At 45.3% G+C, this 27,507-nt stretch overlaps 1 protein-coding gene across 2 annotated transcripts in view; it reads right to left on the reverse strand.

Annotated features, from left to right (window-relative positions):
- CCDC60 (coiled-coil domain containing 60) overlaps positions 1-27,507 on the reverse strand; it is a 205,420-nt gene that overhangs the window by 57,833 nt on the left and 120,080 nt on the right. For both annotated transcript variants that reach the window (XM_075898140.2, XM_075898139.2), the window contains exon 4: positions 15,736-15,915. In XM_075898140.2, the coding sequence (XP_075754255.2) occupies positions 15,736-15,915 (180 nt within the window). The remainder of the gene's footprint in view (positions 1-15,735; positions 15,916-27,507) is intronic.

Genomic DNA, 27,507 nt, shown 5'->3' on the forward strand with positions numbered 1-27,507 from the left:
TATGCCATAGAGGCTCTCGGTGTCCCTACCACTTCTGAGAAGGCAAGGGTACCTTGTTCCAAGAGCCCTTTTCATCATCGGCAAGTCAGAGGTTTTGGAGGCCAGTCCCTCCAATAGTCCAAAGGTCCTTCTTTCCTTGCTGGCAGGCCACCAGCCAGGAGGAGGGATAGGGGGGAACCCAGTCCCATCCACTTGCTTTGGGTTCCAGCCCAGAGCCCTATTTGGTAGCCCCGAGTGGATCTGTGAGACCTGGCCCTTGCCCTACTGAATAGAAGCCCATCTGTGGGCTACTTCAAGGTCTGGATCTTTTCAAGATCTGGGGGGAGGAGACCAACATCCAGGATTTCTATTCCAAGACGTGCAAGGCCATCAGCCTTGTGGACAAAGGGCACACCAGGACCCTGGACAAGGTCTGGATGAAAATGAAAGAACTCTGGCAATCCTACACCATGGCCAGGGAACAAAGTTCCTGTTCTGGAGTGGCAGACCACACCTGCTGCTTCTATAAGCAGCTGGATACCATCCTGGGAGGGGGGCTAGTCACCTCCTCCCCCATCATTGCTGACTCTGGCTAGGAGATGCCGGTGTCAGCCTCCAGGAGAGCAGAGTTGTGGAGGAGAAGGAGGAAGAAGAGCAGGAAGAGGAAGAGAAGGAAGAAGAGGAGGAGGAGAAGGAGGAGCAGGCTAGCCTGGACACCATATTCGTAAGCCAGGAGCTGATCCTCAGCCTGGACTCAGTTTCCCCCTCTCAGGATGTCTCTCCGGGCTCGGACAGTCCCAGAGAAGGCACTTCATCTGAGTTCCATAATATTCCCTAGATACACACGGGGGCAGGTGGTAGTCTGTGAGGGGTTGCACACTCCTCACTCAGCCTTCTCAGCCTGGGGCTCGCACAACAGCTTGTGCACATGGTGTACATGGAGCACTAGAACGGAGCACTCAGCTCCATGACACTTTCACACAGGAGCCCCTTGCTCCTTCTCACAAGATTCCTGCACAGGCCTGCCTTACTTTGGCCTCCGTGGTGGGACACCTTCCCCCAACAAGCCATCACTAAGGAGGCTGGGGTCATGAAAACACACAGCAGTGTTGCACACAGCATAGGCTCATGCCTGCACTCAGGCAGCATCTGCTCCTGGTCAAGAACAGTGGTGCAGAGCAGACTAATCCCCTACATGGGAACCTGATGGGGGGGAATAAGAGGAGGGGATCCCAGTAGCACTCTCTCTGGCAAGTGGCCTCTCCTGCTCACACACACTTCCCCCAACCCTTCCCATTGGTCAGGGATAGACGTTCTCTCTCTGCAGGACGCTGCCAGTGCCAGACCCAGCGTGTGTGGGACGTGGAAGGAAGCTGAACCGCCCCTCCTCACCCGTAGGCTCCTGGCCTACCTGGCACCTTCTCATGCCTGCTTGTCTCTGAGATGTGGAGGTAGTTAGGCTCCCCTGGGACATCCATGCCATGTAAGCAACAGATTGCCTTGCTCAAAGCATATCATCATCATCTAAACTGAGATCTTCAGTTTCGGATCACAGATTAGGGCCAGGCTTCATGCCTAGTGTCTCCTAGCATTACTGCCCTTGTCACTTTTCTTCACAGCCAAACCAGCTGCGAGCACAGAGCCTCCACCACCTCCCACACCATCTGCATAATGGCATGGGATCTGCAGGCAGAAAAGAACTTCTGCGGACCTGTTGTGGGAGCAGATGGCCTGCCTCCAGTCCCTCATCTGGAGTTTCAATTAGGAGTGCCAGGAGTGGGTGGCCAACCACAAGGAGTGCTAAGCTGATCAGAGGAAAGCCATGTGGGAGCAGCTGTTGCATCAGCATAAGGCTATGTGCTCCACAGTAACATCAGTCATGGAGAACAAGGCCGCAGGTATGGAGCGAGCCACCAGCCACTTCCTTATCCCTACTCCCAACTCTCTGCCCTTACACTCCCAGCTTCTCCTTCAAGCACCTCCAGGGGCCACTGGCCCCCCCAAACATGTGACAATGGGACCTCCCTGACAGCCAAAGCCTCCCAAGGTACCCAAGGCAAGCACCAGGCCCAGCCTCATCCCTGAACCCCTGTCCCCACCTCCTCGCCCTCCTATGTTCAGTCCCTCCCCTAGTGTATATCCCCCACATAAAAAATGACAGTTGTTTTTTCAAATAAAAACCCCTTTATTTGGTCTGCAGGGGAGGGAGGAAAGGGAGGGCAGTGGAAGGGAGCTGTGGGGGAGGAAAGGCACACAGGAGCAATGCAGAGGCCCCTTGTGGAGAGGCCTTGGGGAGAGTCTTACAGGTGGCCTTGGCTGAAACTCTCCCTCACGGGCTCCTGGATGAGCACAGTGCCCTAATGTGTTCTCCTGATGGTGCAGGTGTCTGGCTGCTCGTAAACCCTGGCCTGCCGCTCAGCCTCTGCCCCCCACCCTCGAGGAAAGTCTCCCCCTTGCTCTTGTAGAGGTTGTGGAGCGCACAGCAGGCCGCCATTATGGAGCAGATGTTTTGATCACCGAGGAGACTCCTGAACATCCTCTTTAGGCAGTCAAAGACACTCGACCACCATGCAGCCCCCGCTGAGCCTGGCCTTGAAATGCTCCTCGGTGGGGTCCAGGCTGCTTCATTAACCAGGGCAGCAAAGGGTAGGCTGCATTGTCCAACATGCACATGGGCATGTCCATGTCCCTAACCCTAACAGTGCAGTCAGGGAAGAAAGTACTGGCGTGCATCCTCTGGAACTGGCTTGAGTTCTGAAATATGAGGGTATTGTTAGCTTTCCCAACCACCCAACACTAAAGTCTGAGAACCACCCCTTGTGGTCCATGAGGGCATGAAACACCATCAAAATGTACCCCTTTCTGTTGATGTAGTCCGAGGCATGGTGGTCGGGGGTCAGGATGGGGATGTGTGTGCCGCCTATGCACCCCCCACAGTTGGGGAAGACCATGGTGGCAAAGCCAGCGACAATGGAGTCGACCTTCCCCAGGGTGATGACCCTCTGCAATGGGATGGTGTTGACTACCTGCATGAACAGGGCCCCCGACTGTGGATTTCCCTATGCTGAGCTAGTTCCCCATGGAGTGATAGCTGTTGGGAATGGCGAGCTGCCACAGGGTGGTGGCGATGCACTTCTGCAGGGGGATGCATTCCTCACTCAATGCAGATTCCAATCTATAAAGAACTTGACTTAAGCTAAGCCATAGACAGCAATCCACTCAGACTTTAGTCTCTTAGGTCATATGTCTTCTTGCACCCGAGTGACACTTTTCATGGGTTTTTGCACTTGTTGCCACCAGGATTGGCTTTGAACATTGTGTGAGCTGAACAGATACAGTATAGACAGGCTAGCATCGATTTCCCCACACAGTGCAAGCTTCTGTAGCCCAGTGGGAAAACTGCCTCAGAAGTCATAATTTGAAGATGCCTCTTTTTGCTGTATGCTTATCTAGATAGGCACTCCATCCTAAGGGACATGTACTTCCCAGGAGTCCCAGGTGTACATAAAACTATAATTGCATGCAGTTTGTGAAGCCTGTGATTGCCACCATTCATACTTACCTTGCATAATCAAGTGATGTCAGACATGGCTACACTACTCTACAGCAACAAAGAAGGGGGAGTGAGATCCGTACTTGTATGTACAGAAGCTGTCAATCTTTGGAACTGGTGTATTTGCTGTTAGCTCACTCAGCTGACAGTGTAATTCTGAAGGATACACAATGCACTCACTGGCAGGGAGCCTTAGCAGACAGTTTTCCAAGGACCATGAATGGGAACTACATGATTCCATAGTATGGACATATATTCCCAATTGGGATGAGGAGCTTTCCATCCTAGAATCTAACTGCATTTTGAGATGACTATTCCAGAGGAGCTCAGAGTCAGAGATTGATTGGGACAGCTAATGTATGCCTTCCCACCTATTCCTCTCTTACCTTGGATTCTGAGGAAGATCAAACGAGATAGAGCATTGGTCACTCTAATTACTCTCAAGTAGCCAAGACCTTTCTGCTTGCCCAATATTTTCAAATGTCACCGTGTACTTACATTGGTATCCAATCCTTCCTGGACTTGTTCACTTAGGACAGGTAAGGTCACATGTTTCAATAGGCAGCAGGTTTAAAACAAACAAATTATTTTTTTTCTTCATTCAGTGCACAATCAACCTGTGGAACTCCTTGCCAGAGGATGTGGTGAAGGCTAGAACTTTAACAGGGTTCAAAAAAGAGCTAGATAGATTCATGGAGATTAGGTCCATCAATGGCGATTAGCCAGGATGGGTAGGAATGTTGTCCCTAGCCTCTGTTTCTCTGGAGGAGGGTGACAGGGGAGGGATCACATGAGGATTACCTGTTGTGATCCCTCCCTCTGGGGCATCTGGTATTGGCCACTGTCAGCAGACAGGATACTGGGCTAGATGGGCCTTTGGTCTGATCCAGTGTGGCCGTTCTTATGATGGCAGGTCTCATCTGGGGCTCCTGTCATCTGAGGGCAGGGGTGTGCCACTTGCAAAGTTCCTGGAAGGAACCTGGCCTTGCGCATGCAGAAGTTCTGGAGTCACTGCTGGTCATCCCATCACTGCAGGACGATGTGGTCCCACCAGTCAGAACTGGTCTCCCTCTGACTGAAGCAGCATTCCACGCTGTGCAGGGGATGGAGGATCATTTGCTGCATCAGGAGTGCCAGGGCCTGGGTGAAGGGGCCGCTCAGACTGGGCTGAACATCATGGTTCTGAATCAATGTGTGGGCTGTGTAGATCAACTGCACCATGAGCTGCAGCATGCGACCTGCGAGCCTGGCACTGCTTTGCAGCAGTTCCAGCTCCACGTAGCCTGCGCTGTGGCATCTACAAGGGCAACCCGAGCACACGGTGTGAGTCTGGTGTCCCGCGAGGGGGTAGGCAGTGGAGAAGTGGCATGTGAGATGCGGTCGAGGAGAGGAGCCCCTTTAAGCACGTGTCTCAGTAAGCCTCTGCAAGCAGCTACAGAAGTGTCCGCTCTCCTGGTGCTCTCTCAGGAGAGCTTCCGGGGGCTTTAAATGCGATGCAGGCTCCAATCAGTGTGGTTGCACTATTTCAAAATAATTCTGAGCTATTTCAATGGTGCCTTGTAGTCTGGACCCGCTATTTCAATTACTATTTCAAAATAAGTTATTTGGAAATAATTTCCTACTGTAGACATGCCCTAAAGGTATATATATCTACGTGAACATATAGTTTGCAGCAAGCTGGAGTGTCAATCTCCCCCTCACTAGCTTGCCCTGGACTAACTGTCCACCAACTACTTAATACATTTTTATCTACTTCCATTTCAGAGAGGACTAGATCAAAACACATTAACAAACTGTTACGTGCATCAGCAGGATCCATACCCCAACATACAATGGCAAATTAGTGAGGGGGAGAGTCCCAGCCTAGCTAGCTATGAAGAGTTGTGTAGATAAACAGTAAGAATCACTTCAAATCATATCATTTTCCATTCCAAGTGCACTTCAACTTGACTGCACAAATAAAAGCACATATGTAAGGGGACTGTTAGCCCCTTGCTAAAACTCTGTGGGAGTTTTTGATTCGCCAGCTCCCAGTGTCAAAAGGGGAAGGGTCCATGAGAAATCAGGGCCCTGGAACTGACAGACCCCAGAGACAATGGAAAGCAGCCAACACTCCAGCTCGGCCTGATTGACAGGTTGGACAGGCCAGTGAGGAAAACAAGAGGCCAGGCCCCATCCTCCCTGTGAGCTGGGTTTTGTTCTGGGTCTCTCTGAGTAAACAGAGAGCTGAGAGACAGCTAAGAGCAGTGCAAGCTGTGTGCAGAAGAAGTCCTGTAGTGACAGAGCCAGACTCAGACAGCCCAAGGACTGCAAGCTGTGTGGAGAGACAGTTTTGCAGCAATAGAGCCAGGCACACACAGCTCAAGGAGCACAGACCCTGTGTTGAGCAGCAGACTGGCAGTGCTCGGAGAAGCCAAAAGGGACAGAGAAGCAACGCAAGGAGCTGGAGACTGACAAAGCAGCGCAGCCTGCAGCTGGGTGTAGTGAGCAGCTGGGACCAGCAAAGTGTGGGGAGAGGCTCTGGGCAGGGAGATATCACCAACCAAGAGGCCCAGCAGGCCAGACTGGGAGAGGGGTCTGGCCACTTAGAGCTTGAGGCTGTGTGGTCACTCCTTGAGCAAGCATGTCTAGCCTGCAGCCCCCCTGCAGCACATCCAGGGCCTCTAAGGAAGAGACTTGAACTGTCCTGACACTCTGCAGGCTGCTGTTTTGATGTCCCTGTGCTACAAAGCAGGGCTGTGTGTTCTCATTTAACCATTCTCATTTTTTCTTATTCTTTTCTCTTTAATCAGTTGATGTTTAATAAATTGTATTTGCTTTGAACCTGATGAAATGATCACTGGGCCAAGAAAGCATGCAGTGTAAAGAAAGCACCTCAGAGTGGGGACTCCCTAACTCCTGCCCCTAGTGACTACAAGGTCGGGGAATAAGCCCCAGGAAACCTGGGCCCAGCCTTGTTGGGGTTTCGAGGACTCGGCTACTCAGGAGAGTGGAAGGGGAGCCCTCAGGATCAGGGGATCCATGGGGTAAAGGAAGTGGGAGCGGGGACTCAGATCCTTTCGCTGGTCCATTTCACCGGGGTGGTATAGAAGCCAGGAAAGTTCCTCACAATAGCGGGACCATTCCCCCTCTTACACATAGCACTTTCAAACAACAAAGTACATACACAAGTTTTTTTCCTGGAATTGAAGAGAAATGAAATATCAGTCACATAGCTTAGTATGTCTACACTATGGGGTTTTTTGGGATACCAACTCTTCCGTGTCCAGGAAATGTATCTGCTCTTCTGGTTTTTTTTGCGGAAGAGCAGACGTGCTCTTTCAGAAGCCCTGTCTTCCTCTCCACACAAGGAAGAAGGGCTCTTCTGAAATAGGAGGCTTTTCCAAAATTTGGCCCAGTGTAGATGGGCCAAATTTCAGAAAAGCCTCTTCCAAAAAAACTATTAGAAAAAGATACGCAAATTCTGGAGCGCAATTTTTCCAACAGATCATTGTAGTGTAGACATAGCTTGGAAGGCCTCATGTAAAAGGTGATAAGTACAACATGAGAAGCTGAGTGAAACCTTTGTTTTATGCATTGTCACTTGTTAGGAGGTTGGAGTTGCCATAAGTTCTTTTTTCCAAATTTACTCTTTGGGGCTTCTCTATCAGCATGATGCTGCTGGCTGGCTGTGAATTGTAAGATGGCGGAGATCACTATACAGGCAGTCCCCGGGTTACGTACAAGATAGGGACTGTAGGTTTGTTCTTAAGTTGAATCTGTATGTAAGTCGAAACTGGCGTCCAGATTCAGCCGCTGCTGAAACTAATCAGTTTCAACAGCGGCTGAATCTGGACGCCAGTTCCGACTTACATACAGATTCAACTTAAGAACCCCAGGCATCCCCAAGTCAGCTGCTGCTGAAACTGATCAGCGGCTGATTCCAGGAAGCCCAGGGCAGGGGCTTCCTGTAGTCAGCCGCTGGTCAGTTTCAGCAGTGGCTGACTTGGGGACGCCTGGGGTAGAGCAGCTGGGGTGCTGCTGGGTTGGTCCAGTAGCGCCGCTGCTCCTCGGCGCTACTGGACCAACCCAGCAGCACCCCAACTGCTTTGCCCCAGGAGTCCTGATTCAGCCGCTGCTGAAACTGACCAGTGGCTGAATCAGGACTCCTGAGGCAGAGCAGCTGGAGTGCTGCCGGGTTGGTCCAGTAGCGCCAAGGAGCTCTACCACAGGCCTGGGGCTTTGCTCCACGTCTCCCTGGTCTGCTGGGGGGGGGCACACTAGCTGCGTTCCCCCCCCCCCAGCAGACCAGGGAGACGCTGAGCAAAGCCGCGGAGGACCCGGGCGGGACCACAGCGCTGATCTGGCTCCTCTTCCCCCTTCCCCCCCCAGCAGACCAGGGAGACGTAGAGCAGCTTTTCTCGCCCCGGAGGACGCGGGTGGTGGGACCGGGCATCCCGCTGCTCCCGTCGTCCGGGGCGAGAAAATCCCTGTTCGTAACTGCGGATCCGACATAAGTCAGATCCGTGTAACTCAGGGACTGCCTGTATGTGCATGCCTGGGGTCACTTCTAGCACAGAAATGGGTTTTCCAAATATAGCAAGGCTATGTACTTGGCTGAAATAGGAGTTAATACTCCTAGACATAAATATCTTGGATAGATTATCAACATGCTAGGACAAGAGGACACTACCTCTTGTACAGTGTTCCAAGGATAAACCATGAAAAATAAAAAAGAAACCTCTGTGTCCCATATGGATTGTCAAAGCTTGTCTGCCTTGTTAGACTTGGGGCAGATGAAGCAAGCTTTTAAAGCTGACAGTTAATAAGACTGTGTGAAGAAGCAAGTGTGCAGCAGCAGAAGAGTTATGAAGACATGAATAAGTGAGGCAGGTTTCCCAGTGCTCATCATTGCATTAAATAACAGAGTGATAGTGGAACAAGACAAAAAGCAAAGAGCAGGAGGAGGGTAAAATATCAAATGCATAAGGCTGTGATAACAGTTGGCTTTTTCACTTTTTCACAGGTGCTACTCAGTAGAACACTCCAAGGAGATGGTTATGCAAAATAATGTAGTGGATCCAAAATGAACAGACAATAGTGTATATTACAATTAGTAATATGATAAATTGATGTAAATCTGAAATGATACTGTCCACATCAGAATAGCTGGCAGGTAAGATCACAGTCAGAATTCTTAAAAGGACACGCAGAACTTTGAGAACACAGTCTTATTAGACAACGGAATACACTTTTGGAAAAAGGTTCTCTTTATGAATATGAAATAGAACTTTAGAGTGAACCCCCTGCTGCTAATTATAAGATATATGTAGTTAAAATCAAAAGAAAAAATATGTGCTCCTGGCAATTCACAGCTACAATTTTCCTAAAGCAAAGCCACGGTGATAGCAGATACAACATTAGCATGGCAACATTCATCTCACCATTGAGTTAAGTGACTCAAATACTGCCTAAGCACCAACTATTACACAACATGAACTATCAGCTATCTCAGTGTTCTTTAGCTAATTCAGAAATGAAGACATGTGACTATTCAGCTCTGCCTAATGTGTTTGATACTATAGAAGGGACCAAGGTTGCAGTCTAATGGGATTTACCTGGGGCTGTGACAACTGTCTTGCAGTCAAATGGCATGGTCTCTCTGACATCACACTTTTGGAAGCAGATTCTTTTTCATATGAACCAGTCAAAGTTACATTCTACATTAGAAATGTATGCTGATTCAAAGTGAACAGGGCTATGTAACCCCCAGGTTCCATTGTGCAAAATGGAACATTTTCATGCTTCTCCAAATCAGACTCTCTCTTCCTTTTTTCTCCATTAGCCTAAAGAAAGTCTGACTGCAGGAACAGAAATGTTACAACCCTCCACATTTCAGAATTGCTCAGAAGTCCTGCATTCCTAACTAAGAGAAGGAAGAGTGTTTCTACTCTCTCCATTGATTCCTATGATGGTGTTGATGGCACGTTTCTAATTATTGATGCAATAAAAAAGTCATAACACAATTACAGGTTGGACCTCCCTGGTACAGCACTGTCAGGCCCTAATTAGGCCTGAATGGAAGAATTTGCTGGACTAGGGTAGGTCTCCTGCCACCAGCCCCTAAGCCTATCGCCTGCTGTCTTGCCCTCTGATACCCCACAATTTGGCTGGGCTGCTTGCCCAGCTGTTTCCAGCTCCCTAGGCAGCACAGGTTCTGGCTCCTGACATGGGGCTCCAGCCCTACGCATTCAGGGACAGCCATAAGGCTCTAATCCTGACCCTGCACTTGAGGGGGTTGCCATGGGGCTCTGGCTCCAGCCCTGCACTCCAGTGCACTGCTATAGGGCTTTGGCACTGGCCTCCTCACTCCAGGGGGCAGCTGTTGGGCTCTGGCCCCAGCTGCATGCTCCAGAGGGCAGCCATAGGGCTCCAGTTCTGGCTTCATGCATCTATGTTGGGCTCTGGCCCTGCTCTGCTGTGGGGCTCAACTCTAGCACCATGCTCTCGAGAGGCTGCCACGGTGCCCTGGCACTGCACTGCTAGGGTGGTGCCTGAAGACTCTGGCCCTGTGCTGCTGCAGAGCTCTGGTCTCAGACCTGAGCTCCTGGGGGCTGCTGGATGCTGACAGTGCTCTAGCCCCAGTCTCACACTGTCCCCAGCTGGGCTGCCGAACTTGTTGCCCCAGCGTGGCTGTCCCTCCTGGCCTTAGGCTCCCGAGCTCTCTGGTTCAGGAGCATCCATGGTCCTGCTGGATGACGGAGGTTGCTGGACCAGACAATTCTGGTTTTTGGAGGTACAACTTGTACATGCTGCAGTATATGTAACAACAGTAATAAAGTCCCATCAATTGCTCGAGACCTACTATAAGTGACATAAAATATACAAGATTAAATGTGTACAAGGGGCCTATACCCTCTGCTCACTATGCTCGCCTACCCCCCTCTCTCTGGCCACTTTCACTTCACCGAGAAAGCCTGTTGATGCTGCTGACGCTGCTAACATGATGATGAACATTCTGTTGTCTGTCAGAAAAAACTTTTGTATATGTAGAGATAAATTTGTTTACTGGACTAAGCCACTTACTCTTTCTAAACAAAAAAAATAAGAAAAATTAGCTAAAATTAGCCCTATTCCACTTTTTCAACTGAATCTGTGAATGAAAACCAGGACAACACACACCCCTGGAAAGAAGGCGCGGGTGCATCAAATCATCTAGAGATACTTACAAACAGTTTACTAGAACTAAGCTTTTATGTGAAGTACATATTTTAGGGGTCCAAAATATGGACTATTTCTCAAAACATCCAATCATGTAACATATTCATATCTCATTTCAACTAAAGTATCCCCCAGGTGGGTAACTTAAGCTCTGGAGAAATAAACATTCCTGCATTGAAAGGGGAATAAATTAGGATCTCTAATATATCCTCGCTAACATGACTTAATGACAGAACTTCTTGGGAGCTATGAAATCCAAGAATTGAACACCTGCTATTTCTCATTAACTGACATCTCTGAAAAAAACTTAAAAAACAATGAATGGTCCTGTAGCACCTTACCTTATGTCTCCACTACAGGACAAAGTGGAATTAAGCTATGCAACTTCAGCTATGTTAATTGTGTCGCTGAAGTCGAAGTAGTTTAATTTGGCTTTTGGTGCTGTCTACACTGCAGGAAATTGAAGAAAGAACACTCCTCCTTCGACTTCCTTTATGCCTCATGAAATAAGGGTTACAGAAGTTGAAGTAGGAAGCACATTATTTTGAAATTATTTGAATATAACAGGCTTGCTGTGTAGATCTGCACTCTGTTATTTAGAAATAACACAAGTTATTTTGAAATAAGCGTTCAGTGTAGACATAGCCTTAGAGACTATGGGCTCATCTAGACTATGGGGAAGATGCGAAAGAGGATATTCAAATTCTGTGGGAATTTGCATATCTTCTTCTGATCTCACTTTTGAAAACAGAGCTTTCAAAAGTGAAAGTAGTTTAGATGTGCCTTTTTTCGGCAGAACCTCCCCCTTTTGTCGAAATGCTGCTTTTCCTCAAAAAATGAGGTTTACGTGACTTTTCGACAAAGGGGTGGGAGGGTCGTTGAAAAAGCTGCATCTAAACTACTTTCCTTTTGAAAGCAGAGCTTTCAAAAGTAAGATTGGAAGAAGATATGCCAATTCCTGTGGAATTTGCATATCCTCTTTCGAATCTTTCCTGTACTCTAGACATAGCCTAAGAAGGGAGAAGAGATGGGGGGAGGGGAAAAACCAGTCAATTAATGTGTCCTTGAGTGTTTTTTTTCTTCCCTCTCTCCCCTTTTTTCTGCTATATATTTGTACCCCTGGACTCCTTGCTCTATTCATCTGAAGAAGTTGGTGGTGCCTACAAAAGCTCCTGATACTATCTATGTTTTTTGGTTAGTCTCTAACATGCTATAGTCATTTGTTGTTTTTTATGCTTTTTTAGTTACAGACTAACACGGCTACCCCTCTGAGATTTTTTAACATATCTCTGGTGGTTCCTAAATTAGAGATTAACTGCTAATTTATTTTATATGCAGATCCCTCTCTATGCAGGTGCTGTAGGAATCAGGTTAATTTTAATCTGATTTGCAGCTTTCCAGATCTCTGTTACCAGAGAACACTCACAAAATACTGCCACAGAGTGATGAATCCATCACCATTTAAGATACTTGAAAAGAACATCTTTATTAGCCTGTACTGGGAAAGGAGCACAATCTGTGTAAAATGAACTGCTGTGGTTGATTGTATTTATTATAATCAGAAACTTCACAAAATTAAATTTAAACACACCAGTACATTGTCAACAGATAGAAAGCTGCTGTAAAGAATGGTTTTGGTTGCTCATCCATAAGCCATTTAAGCCAATATTCACACTTTCAGTCCCCTAGTGAAAAAAAAAAGACTTTTGAAGAAAGAAAAAGCACCTTCATAACTCAATGGCTCTGATTCTATACTTCCTACTGGTTTTGTAGTGGTGTATCTCCATTAGCCTCAATGGAGATACTCAGGCATGAAACTTACGTAATTAAGTGGAGAATTAGGGCCAAACTATCTGCCTCAGTTTGTCTTCAAGTTATACTTGAGGGAAAAAAAACTAATTTACTTTTGTTTGAGCAATAAAACCCAGATAGCTATGCTAGAGGCTAGATACTAGTCTTCTTCACACACCAGCCATAAAACTGTCTGATAAATTCTGATTGCAGAACATTCATTCTGATTAAGTCCGAGGCAGAAGAACACGACATAGATTTTCCTATCACAGGCAGAGTTCATCATGTTCATGGCTTAAAAAATCATCTTTTGATTTTTTAATGTAAAGAAGCATGGAGGTAAGTAATTAAGAAAGAGCAAGTTTGGAACTTCATGATGACTTTTATAGCTATTTTTGTTACTATAACTTAAAAGCTTGTGTTTTAAGATTTGTTTGAGCAATAATGTTTCTCCAATGTGTAAGATAATCAAGTACAGAAAAAAATGCTGTATGTTCAATAGCTTCTGCTGAGATTTCCATTCTCCTGAGTAAAAGCTGTAGTAAGAAGCTGTATTTTATATAGAAAACACACATATAAAAATCGTATGTAGAAAGCTGAGACTAGATTTTATCTGTTGAAAAGAACTTAAGTGGTCCTTTCCAAAGCAATCTTTAAACGACTTTAGTTCCCTTCTTTCCTCTGTTGAGTTCCCAGTTTTTAAATTCAGCACTGCTACAACCAGCAGTGAAATAACAGATAACTATCCCTATTTTCCCTGCATAGACTGAAAACAGCTTTTTAACTGCTTGCCAAAGCATTCAAGCAAACATGAATAACATGACAAGGATGAAACTAACACCTGATAGCAGGGATCCTGCCTCTGCATAAATTGCATCAGACAGTTTGCATATAAAAACAAAGGCCTGACAAAAGAGTCCATTTCTTTCATTAGTTTCAGTGTGCATTCTTGTCCCATCCTACACATGGTGGAAGAGGGCAGCTCAGTTTCCAATTAGGAGAATCAGGGACCTCAACTCTAATTCTGCATTTAGCTCACCTTAGTCTAAAGATCTTGCTTTTTTAGGGGCAAAAAGCCAATAAAGCAGGTCATATTTTTTTGAAATCAGTGGAAGAGAATGACAAGTAAAATGCTGAGCAAGTAAATAGTCATGGTTACCAACTTTACTCCCTTGGATAGATCTCCACAAAAGTATTTTGGCACTATAGCAATGTCAGTTAGGCATGTGATTTTTGTGTGTGCGTGTGCAACAGTTCTGTAAGAGCAGAAGTCCGCATTGAAAAGGCAGTTGAAAGCATCAAAAAGAAGCAGTTGTCCCGTATAGTGTTTACTAGTTCAGAGAGCAAAATAAGCTATACTGGCAAAAACATTGAACAACTTGTAATAAATTTGACCCCAAATGACTTGTTCAAGGTCACATGGGGAGTCTGCAGTGAACTCAGGTTTCCAAAGTCCTAAGTCCAACTAGCAGCTCCCTCACATTCACCCTTCCTGAGTGATCTATCCCAGTTGGATAGTGCAGTGCCCAGCAGCCTTTGAGATTTTGAAATTCTTAGTCCCAATGGAAAGCAGGAATAATATATACAACATCTGACAATTAGAGAATGTTGAAATCCAGACCAAACAGAACCTACGTAGAGAAACTGAAGGGCTGGGGGAAAGAGGCAAATTAGAAAAAGATTAAAATTCAATTTTGCATTTATTTAATTCCTGTATAGCTAGAAATTATTATTAGAAACCAACAGAGTATTATTAAAGAGATTAAACAGATTCTGAGAAGAATGGCCCATGGTTAGCACATCTCAATGGTAGAAGCATAATTATCACTAGCTACAACCTCAGCTAACAGGTTAGTAAGCAATGTCATGGGAAGTTTCTGATTCCTTGAAATTAAACTGAGGGTGGGGAGGAAGTGGGAGAAACAGGGCTCTAGCCAGGGGTGGGCTTAAGTGGTCCATGGCCCACCCACTTTACAACCAGGCCCACTCCTGCCACCTTGCCTGGCACTCTGGCTGGGGAGCAGGAGCTGGAGAGTACCCAGCTGTGTCCCAAGAGTGGGATTGTGAACTTGTCCTGCTGTACCCTGGTGCTCCAGGCCAGGCAGTAGGGGCTGGGGCCTGCTCTGCTGTATCCCAGTGCTCTGGTCTGCAGAGTTGGGGACCAGGACTAGCTCAGCTATATCCCAAAGCTCTGAGCCGGGGTGTGAGGGCTTGCCCTGCTGTAGGGTAGGGTGTTTGGGTGGCCAAGGCTTGCCCATTCCAACTGCTGGGGAACAGGGTTGGGGCTTGCTTCCCATCTCTTCTCCCCCCACATTCTTGCCTACCCACCCAAAGTCAGGGCCCACTCATCTTCTGGCTGGGGGGAAAGAAAGGAAGTTAGGACCAAATGAACACAAATAAACCACTGTATTTCGTGTGCCATCCCAACTTGTTCTTAATGCTTTAGGGCTAGAGTGTTAAAGCTACTTAGACTCCCAAAGATGTAGGTAGGAGCTTTCTAGGATTTTCACCAATGCCTGGATACCTCATTTCCATGGATTTCAATGTAGGTACTTCTGAAAATGTCATTAAGCTCCTACCTGCACCATCAGAGGCCTAAATACACATACAAATCTGGCACTTAATTCCCAAGTTCCTCTCTTATGGCAGGAACCATGCTCATGTGGGACAATTTAGAGAGCTAAACATTGTAGATTTCCTACTATGCTCCATCCTTTTCTCTTCACTTGACCAGCTCTCGTCAGCTGGCTCCGAAGTCCCCTCTAAGCCAACTACCCTGTCCCACCAGGCCCCTCCTTCTTGGGTACCTTTTTTCAAGCATTTCTGTTCCACATTCATGAATCAAGTTTCCATTCTATCAACTGACTGTAAAAGCATATCAAGTTTCTGTTGCATATAAGAGGAACTATTCCGCCTTAGGCACCTGTGTTTAGACTCCCAGTTCCAAAAGTTGGTGCTGAAGTCAGCATGCAAGTGTCTGACTACTCATTTTAGGAGCAGAATTTGTTGTTCTAACATTAGGGTCTAAGTTTAAAATATGGGGTCTATAAATGGAGTAAGAGAGGTCCAGGAAGGATTAATCTTGCTTGCAACAGTGAATCAAATGTCCAGATATTGACAGCAGTGACAATCAGTTTAATTTGAAACAGCCTTTCAAAGCCACTGAGTCTAAGATCACAAAAATACTCTCCGCCTCCCCAAACAGCACTTACTCAGTTAGTTCTTCCTCAGACTCTTCCTCATCTGAGGAGTCTCTGGGTGGCTGCCATTCAGTTCGCCATTTTGCCATTTGTTTTTGTCGTGCTGATTTCAGTGCATTCTTCCTCTCCAATGTTTCTTTCTGAAGTGTGTGGAAATACCCCCGCCCCTGCTTCACTGAATTGATCAGATGCCTGCCAATAAATGATAGGATACCAGAATTTAAAAGAAAACCAAAACCTATAAACTGTACAGATGTAGCCATGTAAGACTAGTGATGTCTTAAGGTGTTCTCTCAGAGGGACATTTCTATTCATTTAATCATTAGGAAATACATGTTGGAAACTCTAGTCAATTGTATATTTGACCGAGTAAACAGGAAGATTAAAAAATAATCCTATATATTAAAAATAAATATATCAGAGAGACATAGATACTCTCATATCTCAGCAGTAGCAAATTTTGTCAGAACTGTTAAAATATTAACCAAACTCTGAGATGGCCCAAAATGTCAGATGAAACAAATGATTTTTAATGCAATGAAAGCTTAAATATAGATTTTTCCAGATCACTAAAATCTTACATCTCAGTGGTAATTTGGGTGAACCAAGGAACATTTCCTCAGCAGTTCACTAATGAAAACATGTCTAAATATATGTGTGTATGGTGGGAAAGGAGGTCAAAGAGGAAGATCAAGCTGGCATTGCTGTATATCAGTAGTACAAGAAGGTGTGAAATATAGGAAATAAAAGAAATTTCAGAAAGGCTAAGGAAATTGTGGGGAAAAAATAGCTTAACAGATCTGTCATAACAACTTCCTTGGAAACAGCTACTCAGAACTCATCAAGTTAGCATTAAAGACTCTGTATTTGATTTTATACTTTCAGATGAGAAATGTGAGCTTATAAACCACAACCTGAACATAGAAAATAACCTCTGTTGTTGTCTTCAAGCCCCAGAGAGAGCCAGGATATAATGTGGAATATAGGGTATGTGTACACAGCAAAGTTATTTCGGAATAACTATGCGAGTGTCTAACAGCAATTCCGTTATTTTGAAATATTTTTGAAATAACAGGCAGCTTATTCTGAAATTGGTAAACCTCATTCTATGAAGAATAATGCTTATTCCAAAATAGCTATTTTGAAATAAGGCATTCCACTGTTGCTATTTTGAAATAGCCCCTCACGAGAGCCATTCCAAGTTATTCCTCCCCAGTGCCTCCTAGGGCTCTAAATCAAGATAGCATGTCTACATTAGGGAAGCCTGCATCAGACTAATTTTGAGGCTTCCCTGCAGTGTAGATGTGCTATTTTGAAATAAGCTGTTTTGGAATAACTATTCTGGAATAGCTTATTTTGAAATTGATGTGCAGTGTAGACATAGCCATACTAACCTATAGAAGATTTGGGGAGGACCTATTAATAGAGATGCTCTGTGTTCTTGTCAGGAGGAGAGGATGGAAGTATGAGTCAGATCACATGAGACACAATCAAATAAAAAAGAATCTAACACATCAGGAAATGGCAGACAGATAAATAGTGACAAATTATTAAAGTGCTTATACACAAATGCTAGAAGTCTAAATAGTAAAATGGGTGAACTAGAGTGCCTTGTTTTAAAGGAGGATATTGAAATAATAGGCGCCACAGAAACTTTGTGGAATGAGGACAATCAATGGGACACAGTCATACCAGGGTACAAAATATATGTATGGATTACAGGTGAGGGATCACATGAGCATTACTTGTTGTGTTCCCTCCCTCTGGGGTATCTGGTATTGGCCACTGTTGGCAGACAGGATACTGGGCTTGATGGACCTTTGGTCTGACCCAGTATGGCCATTTTTATGTTCTTTTGTAAAGACCACAAATCATGTGCTACCAACAATAGAGGTCTCTTCAAACATCAAGTACACAGATACTCTATTAATACCAATAACAGAGAGCTGAAGAATTTTCTATCATTCATTTCATTTGAACATAGAGATTTCCTTACTGGATCAGATACATTGTCAATCTAGTCTAGCATATCGGCTCTGACGGTAGCCACTATTATGTGCTTCAGTGCAGGCAATCCTATAGTACACAATTATGGGATAACCTGCACAATGGGGAAGTCTTCTCTTCTAATAGAGATTGGTTTAAGCCATGAAGAACAAGATTTTATATCTCTTTCAAACTTTTTTTTATTATTTTGTAAATTCTTGTTATCCATACACACGCCCAGTCTTTGAATCCTGCTACATTTTTGACCTTACCGATACCATATGGCCATGAGTTCCACAACTTACTTATGCATTTTTCCAACAGCTTCCCACTGCATAATCCATTTTCTCCAAGTACAGAAGTGACTTGTACTGGGGAGGATAGCTGGTTTGGAATCTTTTCAAATGTCCTAGATCATACTGAAATTTCTGAGTCCGATTTTCAATTGAGTGTGATAGAATTACACCGGCAAAAATAGTGTGGGCAATCAGACTCTTCTGACAAAGCCCAGGCTGGGATGATTTAGTTGGGCCTGGTTCCGTTTTTAGTAGGGTTTTGGACTAGATGGCCTCCAGAGGTCTCTTTCAACTCTATAATCCTATGATTCTAAGGAATAGTGGAGAAACTAATAACTCTCCAAATAGGGGCCTATTCTAAAACTGGAGCTTCTCTGCAAAAGTGATGTGCTGGCCAGTATATTTTGGATGCAGGTGAGATGCTACAGCTACAATGCTACAGTCCAAGGATATAAGTGTCAACAAAGGTAGCATATTCTGCTCTAATTATACAGGGTTATCAACATTTACTGAATATCAGCAAAATTAAATATTTTCTTCTACACCATGATGATGAAGAAATATCACCCATCAAAAAGAATGGAGAGATTCCTCATTCCCAGTAGATCATTCCTGGTATCTCTCAGGGTATGTCTACACTACCCTCCTAGTTCGAAGTAGGAGGGTAATGTAGGCATACCGCACTTGCAAATGAAGCCAGGCGCCGCCATTTTAAAATCCCGGCTCATTCGAACCCCGTGCCGCGCGGCTACACGTGGCACGGACTAGGTAGTTCGGACTAGGCTTCCTAGTCCGAACTACCGTTACTCCTCGTGGAATGAGGAGTAATGGTAGTTCGGACTAGGAAGCCTAGTCCGAACTACCTAGTCCGTGCCGCGTGTAGCCGCGCGGCACGGGGTTCGAACGAGTCGGGATTTAAAAATGGCGGTGCCTGGCTTATGCAAATGAAGCCCGGGAAATTCAAATCCCGGGCTTCATTTGCAAGTGTGGTATGCCTACATTACCCTCCTAGTTCGAACTAGGAGGGTAGTGTAGACATACCCTCAGTCTTTACCACAGTATTTTGAGTTAATCCTGGCTTTCTTCCCACTTCAGATTAAATAACCTCGTGGTTAACTCTAGCTTGTAGCATAGTGTTGGCCACTATGCTACTTTGTACCTTAGCTTGATTGTCACAAGCTGACAGGTATTACCCTGAAGCCACCTGTTAGCTGCTAAATTCCACTAGCTGCCACTGAGCTTCATTGTCAGAAACAGGGAAGCTGTCAATGAAGTCTGTGAGTGACTTGGAGACAAGAGGCAGGGGCATTACAGGAAGAAGAAAAAAAAGCAGAAGCTATAATGTACTTTCTGTAGGATGATAGGGACAGAAAAGAGAAAGTGCAGCCTAGCAGTAAAACAAAAATGGCACAGCAGAATCGATACTTTGCAGCCTTTGATTAAAATGTGTAACTAAAAAATGGCAACGGATCCAAGTCAGACATGCTGGTTCATTGAACATATCCATCTAAATTAATGTGTTTCTGAGTTCTGGATTAACTGTGATCAGGCTGTACCTAATCTTTTATCACAGAGCTGTGCTGAAGTGGGGCCTGGTTCATTTTTACCAAACCCTTTTCTTAATTGAGATGCCTTAAAGTACCCAAAGGTTAAATAGGCACCAAACAGAAAGTATTTAGTTCACTAGTTCTCAACGTGAATAGCCCCCTCTCTTCCTGCCTGCATTTATGACAAATTAGAAGACTTATGAAGATCTTTCAGGGCAGAGAGCTGGGAATGTGGGGGTGGGGGGGGGGGAGTGCAGGCGTCGGGGCGGGGGATTGGGCATTGTGGAGGCTCAGGGCAGGGGGCTAGGAATGTGCGGGATGCAAGAGTCAGAGCAGGGGTTGGGGAACTCAGGGCAGGAGTAAGGGTGAAGGAGTCAGGGAAGGGGGTTGGGAGGTGTGAGGAGCTCAGGAGAGGGTATGGGGGTGGCCACAGGCCACCCACTGGCTTCTTCCTAGAGCTAAACCAGGATGGTGGGGGGCATGCAACCCTTCTGCTGATTTGTTCTTGAACAAAGGAATTCACAGATGGACAGATGGACACACTGACAGATGCATTTGCCATTTATGAGCCCAGCAATTGCAACTGCCATTCAATCCACCTCTCTAGTTCTGACAGAAGGTAACCTCTTCGATAGACCTTTCTGTACTCAAGAATAATGTGAAAGAGCTGCTTTCATAAAACCAAGGCCTTATTGAGAGATGCTGTATGCTTTCTAAATTCACAAGAATTCTGGAATAAAGTCAAGTTGGCTAATTGTTCTTCAAGGTTTTCACAGAAGAAATCTCTCTCGAAAGATTTAATATTTTAAATAACATGGAAACCTCATGCTTCGTTTTTGTGTTATTTTTCTATAGATTAGAAATCTATCATTGCTGCTGATTATCAAGATATTAGTGTAAAAAGATGTTTCCTTCCTTCATACTGCTTTTTCCACTTGTAGAAGCATTGTTGTGGCTACTGATTATGATGCCATAAATACAAGAGAATAAGGCTACATCTAGACTGCAGCACAGATTGACACTCGAAGATGAATTCATATGCAGTCAATTTAGCAGGTCTAGTGAAGACCTGTCAAATCAACTGCAGGTCGCTCTCCAGTCGACCATTTTACTCTACCCTAGATGAGAAGAGTAAGGTATAAGTCGACGGGAGAAACTCTCCCCCTGAGGTGCAGACTCTGCAATAACTTGATTTAAGGTATGTCAACTCCAGTTACATTATTCATTTAGCTGGAGCTGCATAGCTTGTTGAATTTCTGCTGTAGTGTTGATGTAGCCTAAGATTATAAAATGAATCAAAGCGAATAAGAGAAAAAAAGAGAATTATAAAAAAGAAAATTTCTTTTACACCCAAACTGTTTCAATAGTCAGCAATATTGGGAATATATATATATAAGTGGGTTGAATTTAAATACAATTTTGTAAGATTTACTTGGTGTAAAGGGTTTTAAAATTTTTTATCTGTTTGGCAAGCCTATAGAAAATGTGACTTCAGCCAATTGTAAATAAACTCTTCTTCGTATATGGCTTCCAAAATGAGTTGTCTACAAACAACTATTTTATTTAATTAGTTTAATCCAATTTTCAAGTAGCAACAAAGAAATAAAATAGGTAAAAAAATAAAGCAAAGGTATGCAGGGCATTTGTCAGATTTAAATGACAAATTCACAAATCCAGAAAATTTCATTTTTGAGCAAATCAAGAAAGACCTTAGAAGTCTGTGTACTTTTGGTGTGGAAAAAAATTAAATAATCCTAATCTGGAATATATGGGTAAATGAAATATATTTCTATCATACAGATTTACATTATATTAAGGAATGGCACAGCAAATATTATTGCATTTAAATGCTAGCATTAGAAAGCTCTGTTTATACAACAACTTAATAAATTTAGCTTGGCTGCCAAATTGACAACTAGGTGAGAATCATTCATTAAAATGCAAATGCAATTGAGATGAAATTTGGAATACATTTATTAAAGTAATTGAGCTTCAGTCAACTGTAGTCACAACACAGATTTTCAACTGTCTTTCAGACAAAAGGATGTGCATTATTTTTGGTAAGTTAATACCTTTGTCAGCATGAAAATTAAAAGAATTTCTTGAGTGCTAATAATTTACGATAGTATTCTTCACTTTTCTTGATAGGCATAAATTATGATAGATAAAGGTCAAACACATGAACAAAAGAATGACCTAGTAGCATATTGTATATGAAGCAAATTGATTGCGAGCATATTTTCAGTGCTTAGTACTACTCCATGCTTATTAAATTACTCTTTAAATCCTTTAGAGTCTCTGGGTCATCAGTTAATTGTAATGCAGCACCATAAAAGTATTGCTGAGTAAAGCTTTTGCCTGCAGGGTTAGAGATTCCTGATGCATTTCTTTGCATAGGAATGGCCCAGACAAAAGGAATCCATTAATTTGCTTCTCTATCATAAATCCAGTGTTGGGATGACTTTAGGAAGCTAACACAATGATGTTAAAAGCTTTGTTATTAGTGTCAAACCAAATCACATATTTACAACCATGTTTACATTTTATTCATACAAATGAAGCCAATTTAAATAACACGGGTAGCATTACACCAGAGATGTATTTGACCCTGTGTATCAAATTTTACCAAATTCACCACCATCCTCACATATACAGTATAAAAACAGGAAAAACTATAAGTAATATACATACAGAACAAGGCACAGCAACTATGGATAAATAGTCACATCCTCAGTGAACTGCTGTAAATTGGCACAGCTCTCTTGACTGCCATAGAACTAAGCCTATTTACACCAGCTGAGGCTCTGTCACCCTAATATTACCTCAGCATTCTGATGACCACAGATTCTGAGCAATGAGAAAAGAACATAAGAACGGCCGTACTGGGTCAGACCAAAGGTCCATCTAGCCAAGTATGTCTGCTGACTGGCTAATATTAGATGCCCCAGAGAGAGGGAACACATCAGGTAATCATCACGTGATACCTATCCTGTCACCCATTTCCAGGCAAACAGAGGTTAAGTACACTATTATTTCATTTGATTCTACATTTTCTTTCACATATAGTGCCACTCCCCCACCAACACAACCTGTTCTGTTCTTCCAATATATTTTGTACCCTGGTATGACTGTGTCCCATTGACTGTCCTCATTCCACCAAATTTCCGTGATGCCTGTTATATCGATATCCTTCTTTAAAACTAGGCACTCTAGTTCATCCATCTTATTATTTAAACTTCTAGTGTTTGAGTATAAGCATTTTAAAAATCCGTCACTATTTATCTGTCTTCCGTTTCCTGATGTGTTGGACTCTTTAATTTGCTTGTGTCTCATCTGATCTGACCCATACTTCCATCCTCTCCTCCTGACTAGAACATAGAGAATCTCTATTAATAGACCCTCCTCTAAGAGATGTCTCTGTCCGATCCATGTGCTCCTCTGCACCAGCTGGCTTTTCCTCAGCCGTTAGTTTAAAAACTGCTCCGCAGCCTTTTTAATGTTAAGTGCTAGCTGCATAGTCTCCCCCATCCCAAAAGTTTCTCCAGTTCCTAATAAATCTAAACCCCTCCTCTCTACACCCTCGTCTCATCCATGCATAGACACTCTGAAACTCTGCCTGTCTACCTGGCCCTGTGCGTGGAACAGGAAGCATTTCAGAGAAGCCACCATAGGTCCTGGATTTCAGTCTCTTTCCTAGCAGCCTTAATTTGGCCTTCAGAGCCTCTCTCCTACCCTTTCCTAAGTCATTGGTACCTACATGTACCACATCCACCGGTTACTCCCCAGTACTACACATAAGACTATCTAGATGTCCTGAGAGATCCGTAACCTTCGCACCAGGCAGGCAAATCCCGGTCATCACAAACCCAGCTATCTATGTTTCTAATGATTGAATCCCTCATTACTAATACCTGCATTTTCCTAATGACTGGAGTTCTCTCCCCCAGAGATGTATCCTCAGTGTGAGAGGATACCATAACATCCTCTGGAAGGAGGTCCCAGCTATGGGATCATTTCCCTTTGCTCCAGCTGATTGTTCTCCTTCCCTGAGCCTCTCATCCTCCTAACAGCACAGGGGTTGTCTGACAGGAGATGGGACAGTTCTACAGTGTCCTGCAAAGCCTCATCAACGTATTTCTCTGCTTCCCTTAGCTCCTCCAATTCAGACACCATGGCCTTCAAAGCCCGTATACCGTCTCTGAGGGCCAGAAACTCCTTGCACCGAATGCACACATATGCCACCTGTCCATAGGGCAAGTAATCATACATGCTACATTGGGTGCAATAAACAGCATAGACCCCACTCTGCTGCTGGGCTGCTGCCTGCATTCTCTCCTTCAGATAATTAGATTATTGATAGGGTTTTAGTTTAGTTTAAAACAAGTTTTTTTTAAAAAGTGTACCTACCCCTCTTCTACTCCCCCTCTAAACTCTGTCATATTAGCTGCCCCATTCAATGCAAGTTATTTTGCCTTCCAACAAATCTAACTGGGTGCATATAAGTTATTTATTTGGCCATGGGAGTTGTTAGCCTTTGCACCACAGGATGGCTCATTTATACACACTTTCCTGGGTTAGTGGTGTATAGCTCCTATGTGATTAGAGCAAGAGGTAGAGTATATCTCTGTGCCCAGGCACCATAAGGAAAGTATTTAGCTCTTTGCAGAGGTTTATAGTTAATTTTTATAAAGAAATACAATATAGGTGGCATTGATTTGCTTCCTAAATGCAGTTCCATATATTTCATTACATCTCAATCCTTATCTGCAGCAATTCCCTACTAATCCAGTGAAGTCCCTTCCCAAGACATTCTGCCAATTCCAAAATTGTGCAGGAAGTATTGTGATGTAAATGTTCCCTAGGGATTGCCAAACTCATTGCACTTGTGACAAACTGAATATAAGACCAGGTCTTCTGAGGTGAAAAGCAATTACCATAACCTATATTGATTCTTAGCTTCTTTGGACCAGGATTCTTAGTAGCAGAAAAAAAATCTATTTTTAATCAGAAAACTTAGCTTTGAAAGTACAATAAATGAAAACTAAAAAATATATACTACAACATTCTGAATATGGCATACTGTAAATCCAGGGACTAAAACAAATGTAACAAATATTTTAAATGAACACTTAAATCACCTGCAGCCCATCCCATCAGATCTCTCAAACTAAGGAGGGGCAAGGCAAATCAGTATTTGGGTGGAAGAATTTGCAGGAAATGGTGATTCAGCAGGTGGCTGGCCCACTTCATTTTGATTTTGTATGCAGTCAGTGCTCTTGCATGGATTTAGGGTGCAGTCCCACTGAAAGTACTAATGAAACTGAAGTTCTGACTACCTGCAGTCATTAAAGACCCCATAGCAATTTTTGTAGAAGTGTTAACCCCTTTGCCCTCATAAAATTTCAATTCAGTTGATTCAATTTTGGTTTCTTCACTGCATTTGCAATTGGATAGAATGATTTTTTCATTTCCTGTCCTAAAATTCTTATATTGTGTTGCTATGGATATTACAAAGCTGTCACATTTTACTTGAACAGCTACCTTTCTATAGCTGAAATGATCTCTGGGCATCTAAGTTATAAAATTAAGCCAACCCCAGTTATGTCAAGATATAGCCACTACAGTAATTAAATCTCATGCATATGTCCACCCTTTGTTCCTTGTGTCGGTGGTGCATGTCCTCGCTGGGAGCACTTGCACTGATTTAACTATCAGTGTGGGGAATTATGGGATGGCTTCTGAAAGACTGATATAAGCAACATTGAATGTACACTCTGTGTCACCTTAACTATGTCAACCATAGGTCAACCATAAGTCTACACGTATTGCAGAAGTGGAGCTAGTAAGTCAGTCTAGTGGGCAAGTTTCCTCAGTAGGAGCTACATTTTAGAGTAAGTGCTGACAAAGTTTGGTTGACCTGAGCTGCCTTATGTTGACCTAACTCTATAGGATAGAACAAAGCTCTGTATATCCCTTACCTACTGACAGGCTAGTGTGAGGATTAATTAGTTAATGTCTGTACAAAAATTGGAGCCCCTGAGATAAAAGCTATTACACAAGTATAGTGTATTATTCTTACTTACACACGATATATAACCTAGATCCTCATTCACTCTGAATTGGCATGGCCCTATTGATGTCAGTTAAGGTACACTGATTTATATCAGCTGAGGATTTGTCCCATACCTATTACTAATACTATAGTAACTGCAAACTATTTAACACAGCTACTTCTCTGGAATATAATTAGTCTATTTCAGCAAAAACTATAAGGAGTCCTGTGACACCTTAAAGACTAACAAATGTGTTAGAGAATAGCTTATGCCCTAACACATTTGTTAAGTCTTTAAGGTGCCACAGGGCTCCTCATTGTTTTTAATTATTTTCTCAACTGCCTTGCATCTTGCATAATCATATATATAGTAGCACATTGTCTGTGCGTCTGTAATACTGACGTACAAGGCCATGTCCCCTGGCTGTGTACGTCAGCGCCCCGCCCCCCTTCCCCTCCCTCCATGGCCGTTTGGCCAGCCCCACGGCCTCCCGGACAGCCCTTCCCACCAGCGCTGCTTCCCTCCCCCTTCTTCCAGCCCCCCCATCTTCCCCTCCAGCCCCACAGCCCCCAATCCTCCCTCCAGCTCTGCTTTCCAACCCCCTTCCGGCCAGCCCCGCCCCCTTCTCCTCCCTACGTGGTGCGCTGTGGTGTGCTGCGCCACTCCCAGCTGAGCGGCGCTCCCACTGGGCCCCGGCAAGCGGCCCTTTAGGGTCTGCGCTCCCCATGTGTGGGGAGCGTGGGCCCCAAAGGGCCGCTTGGTGACCCGGGCCCAGCTGACCGCTGCTCCTGCCGGGCCCAACTGAGCGGTACTCAGCTGGGCCCCGGCGGGGGAGCAAGTGGCAGCAAGCAGCCCTTTGGCCAAAGGGCCGCTTGCCGCTGTTTGCTCCCCCACTGGGGCCTGGCGGGAGCGCCGCTTAGCTGGGAGTGGTGCAGTGCACCACAGATGGGGTGGTAGGAAAGGGAAGGAGGGTGGGGCACCATGCAGGGAGGGGAAGGGGGGTGGGAAGCAGAGCTGGGGGGTATTGGGGGATGTAGTGGAGGATGGGGAGGCCCAGAAGAAGGGGGGAGGGAAGCAGCGCTGGCAGGGGCGTGTCCGGGGGTGCCGTGAGGCTGGACAGGAGGAGGGAGGCGGGAAGCAGACCTGGTGGGGGGAGTGCAGCTGGACTCCAAATGGCCACTTGCTCCCCGGCTGCAGCCCAGCTGAGTGGCGCTGGCACTACACCGCTCAGCTGAGCCCCAGTGGGACAGGAAGGGGGGCGGGCGGTGATGTACATGGCCAGGGGGTGAGGCCATGTACGTCACCGCACCCCCTTCCTCCTCCTGCCATGGCACCGAGTGGTGTGCCCCTCAGCCGGGCCGCTGCGGGAGGAGGAGGGGCGGTGACGTAGACAGCCTTGCCCCCTGGCCGTGTACGTCCCTGCCCCACCCTTCCTCCCCCGCGATGGCCTGGCTAAGCATGCAACACTCAACTGAGCTGCCACGGAGGCAGGGGTAGGGGGCGGTGACTTACACGGCCAAGGGGCGGGGCCGTGTACGTCACCATCCCCCTTCCCCTCCTGCTGTGGCACTCAGCTGAGTGCTGCGCCCCTCAGCCAGGCCGCCGGGGGAGCCAGCAGCACAAGGGGCTGTTTGGGGTCGCCCGGGGTGGGAGGGGAAGGGAGAGCGGTGGTGTACACGGCCCCACCCCCGGCCGTGTATGTGACCGCTCCGCATCCCTCCCTTGTGGCAGCCCAGCTGAGCAGGCAGGACTCAGCCAAGTGCCACAGCAGGAGGGAAGGGGAAGGGGAAGAGGAAGGGGGGCGGGGAGAGATGGAGGGGAGAGAGAGGCAGGAGGAGGAGGAGAAGAGAAAGGGAGAGTGAAAAGCAGGAGAGGGAGAAGAGAAAGAAAGAGATGGAAAGA

The sequence above is a fragment of the Pelodiscus sinensis genome, chromosome Z (genome assembly GCF_052426305.1).
Source record: "Pelodiscus sinensis isolate ZL-2025 chromosome Z, ASM5242630v1, whole genome shotgun sequence".
In the NCBI taxonomy this organism is placed as follows: Eukaryota; Metazoa; Chordata; order Testudines; family Trionychidae; genus Pelodiscus; species Pelodiscus sinensis.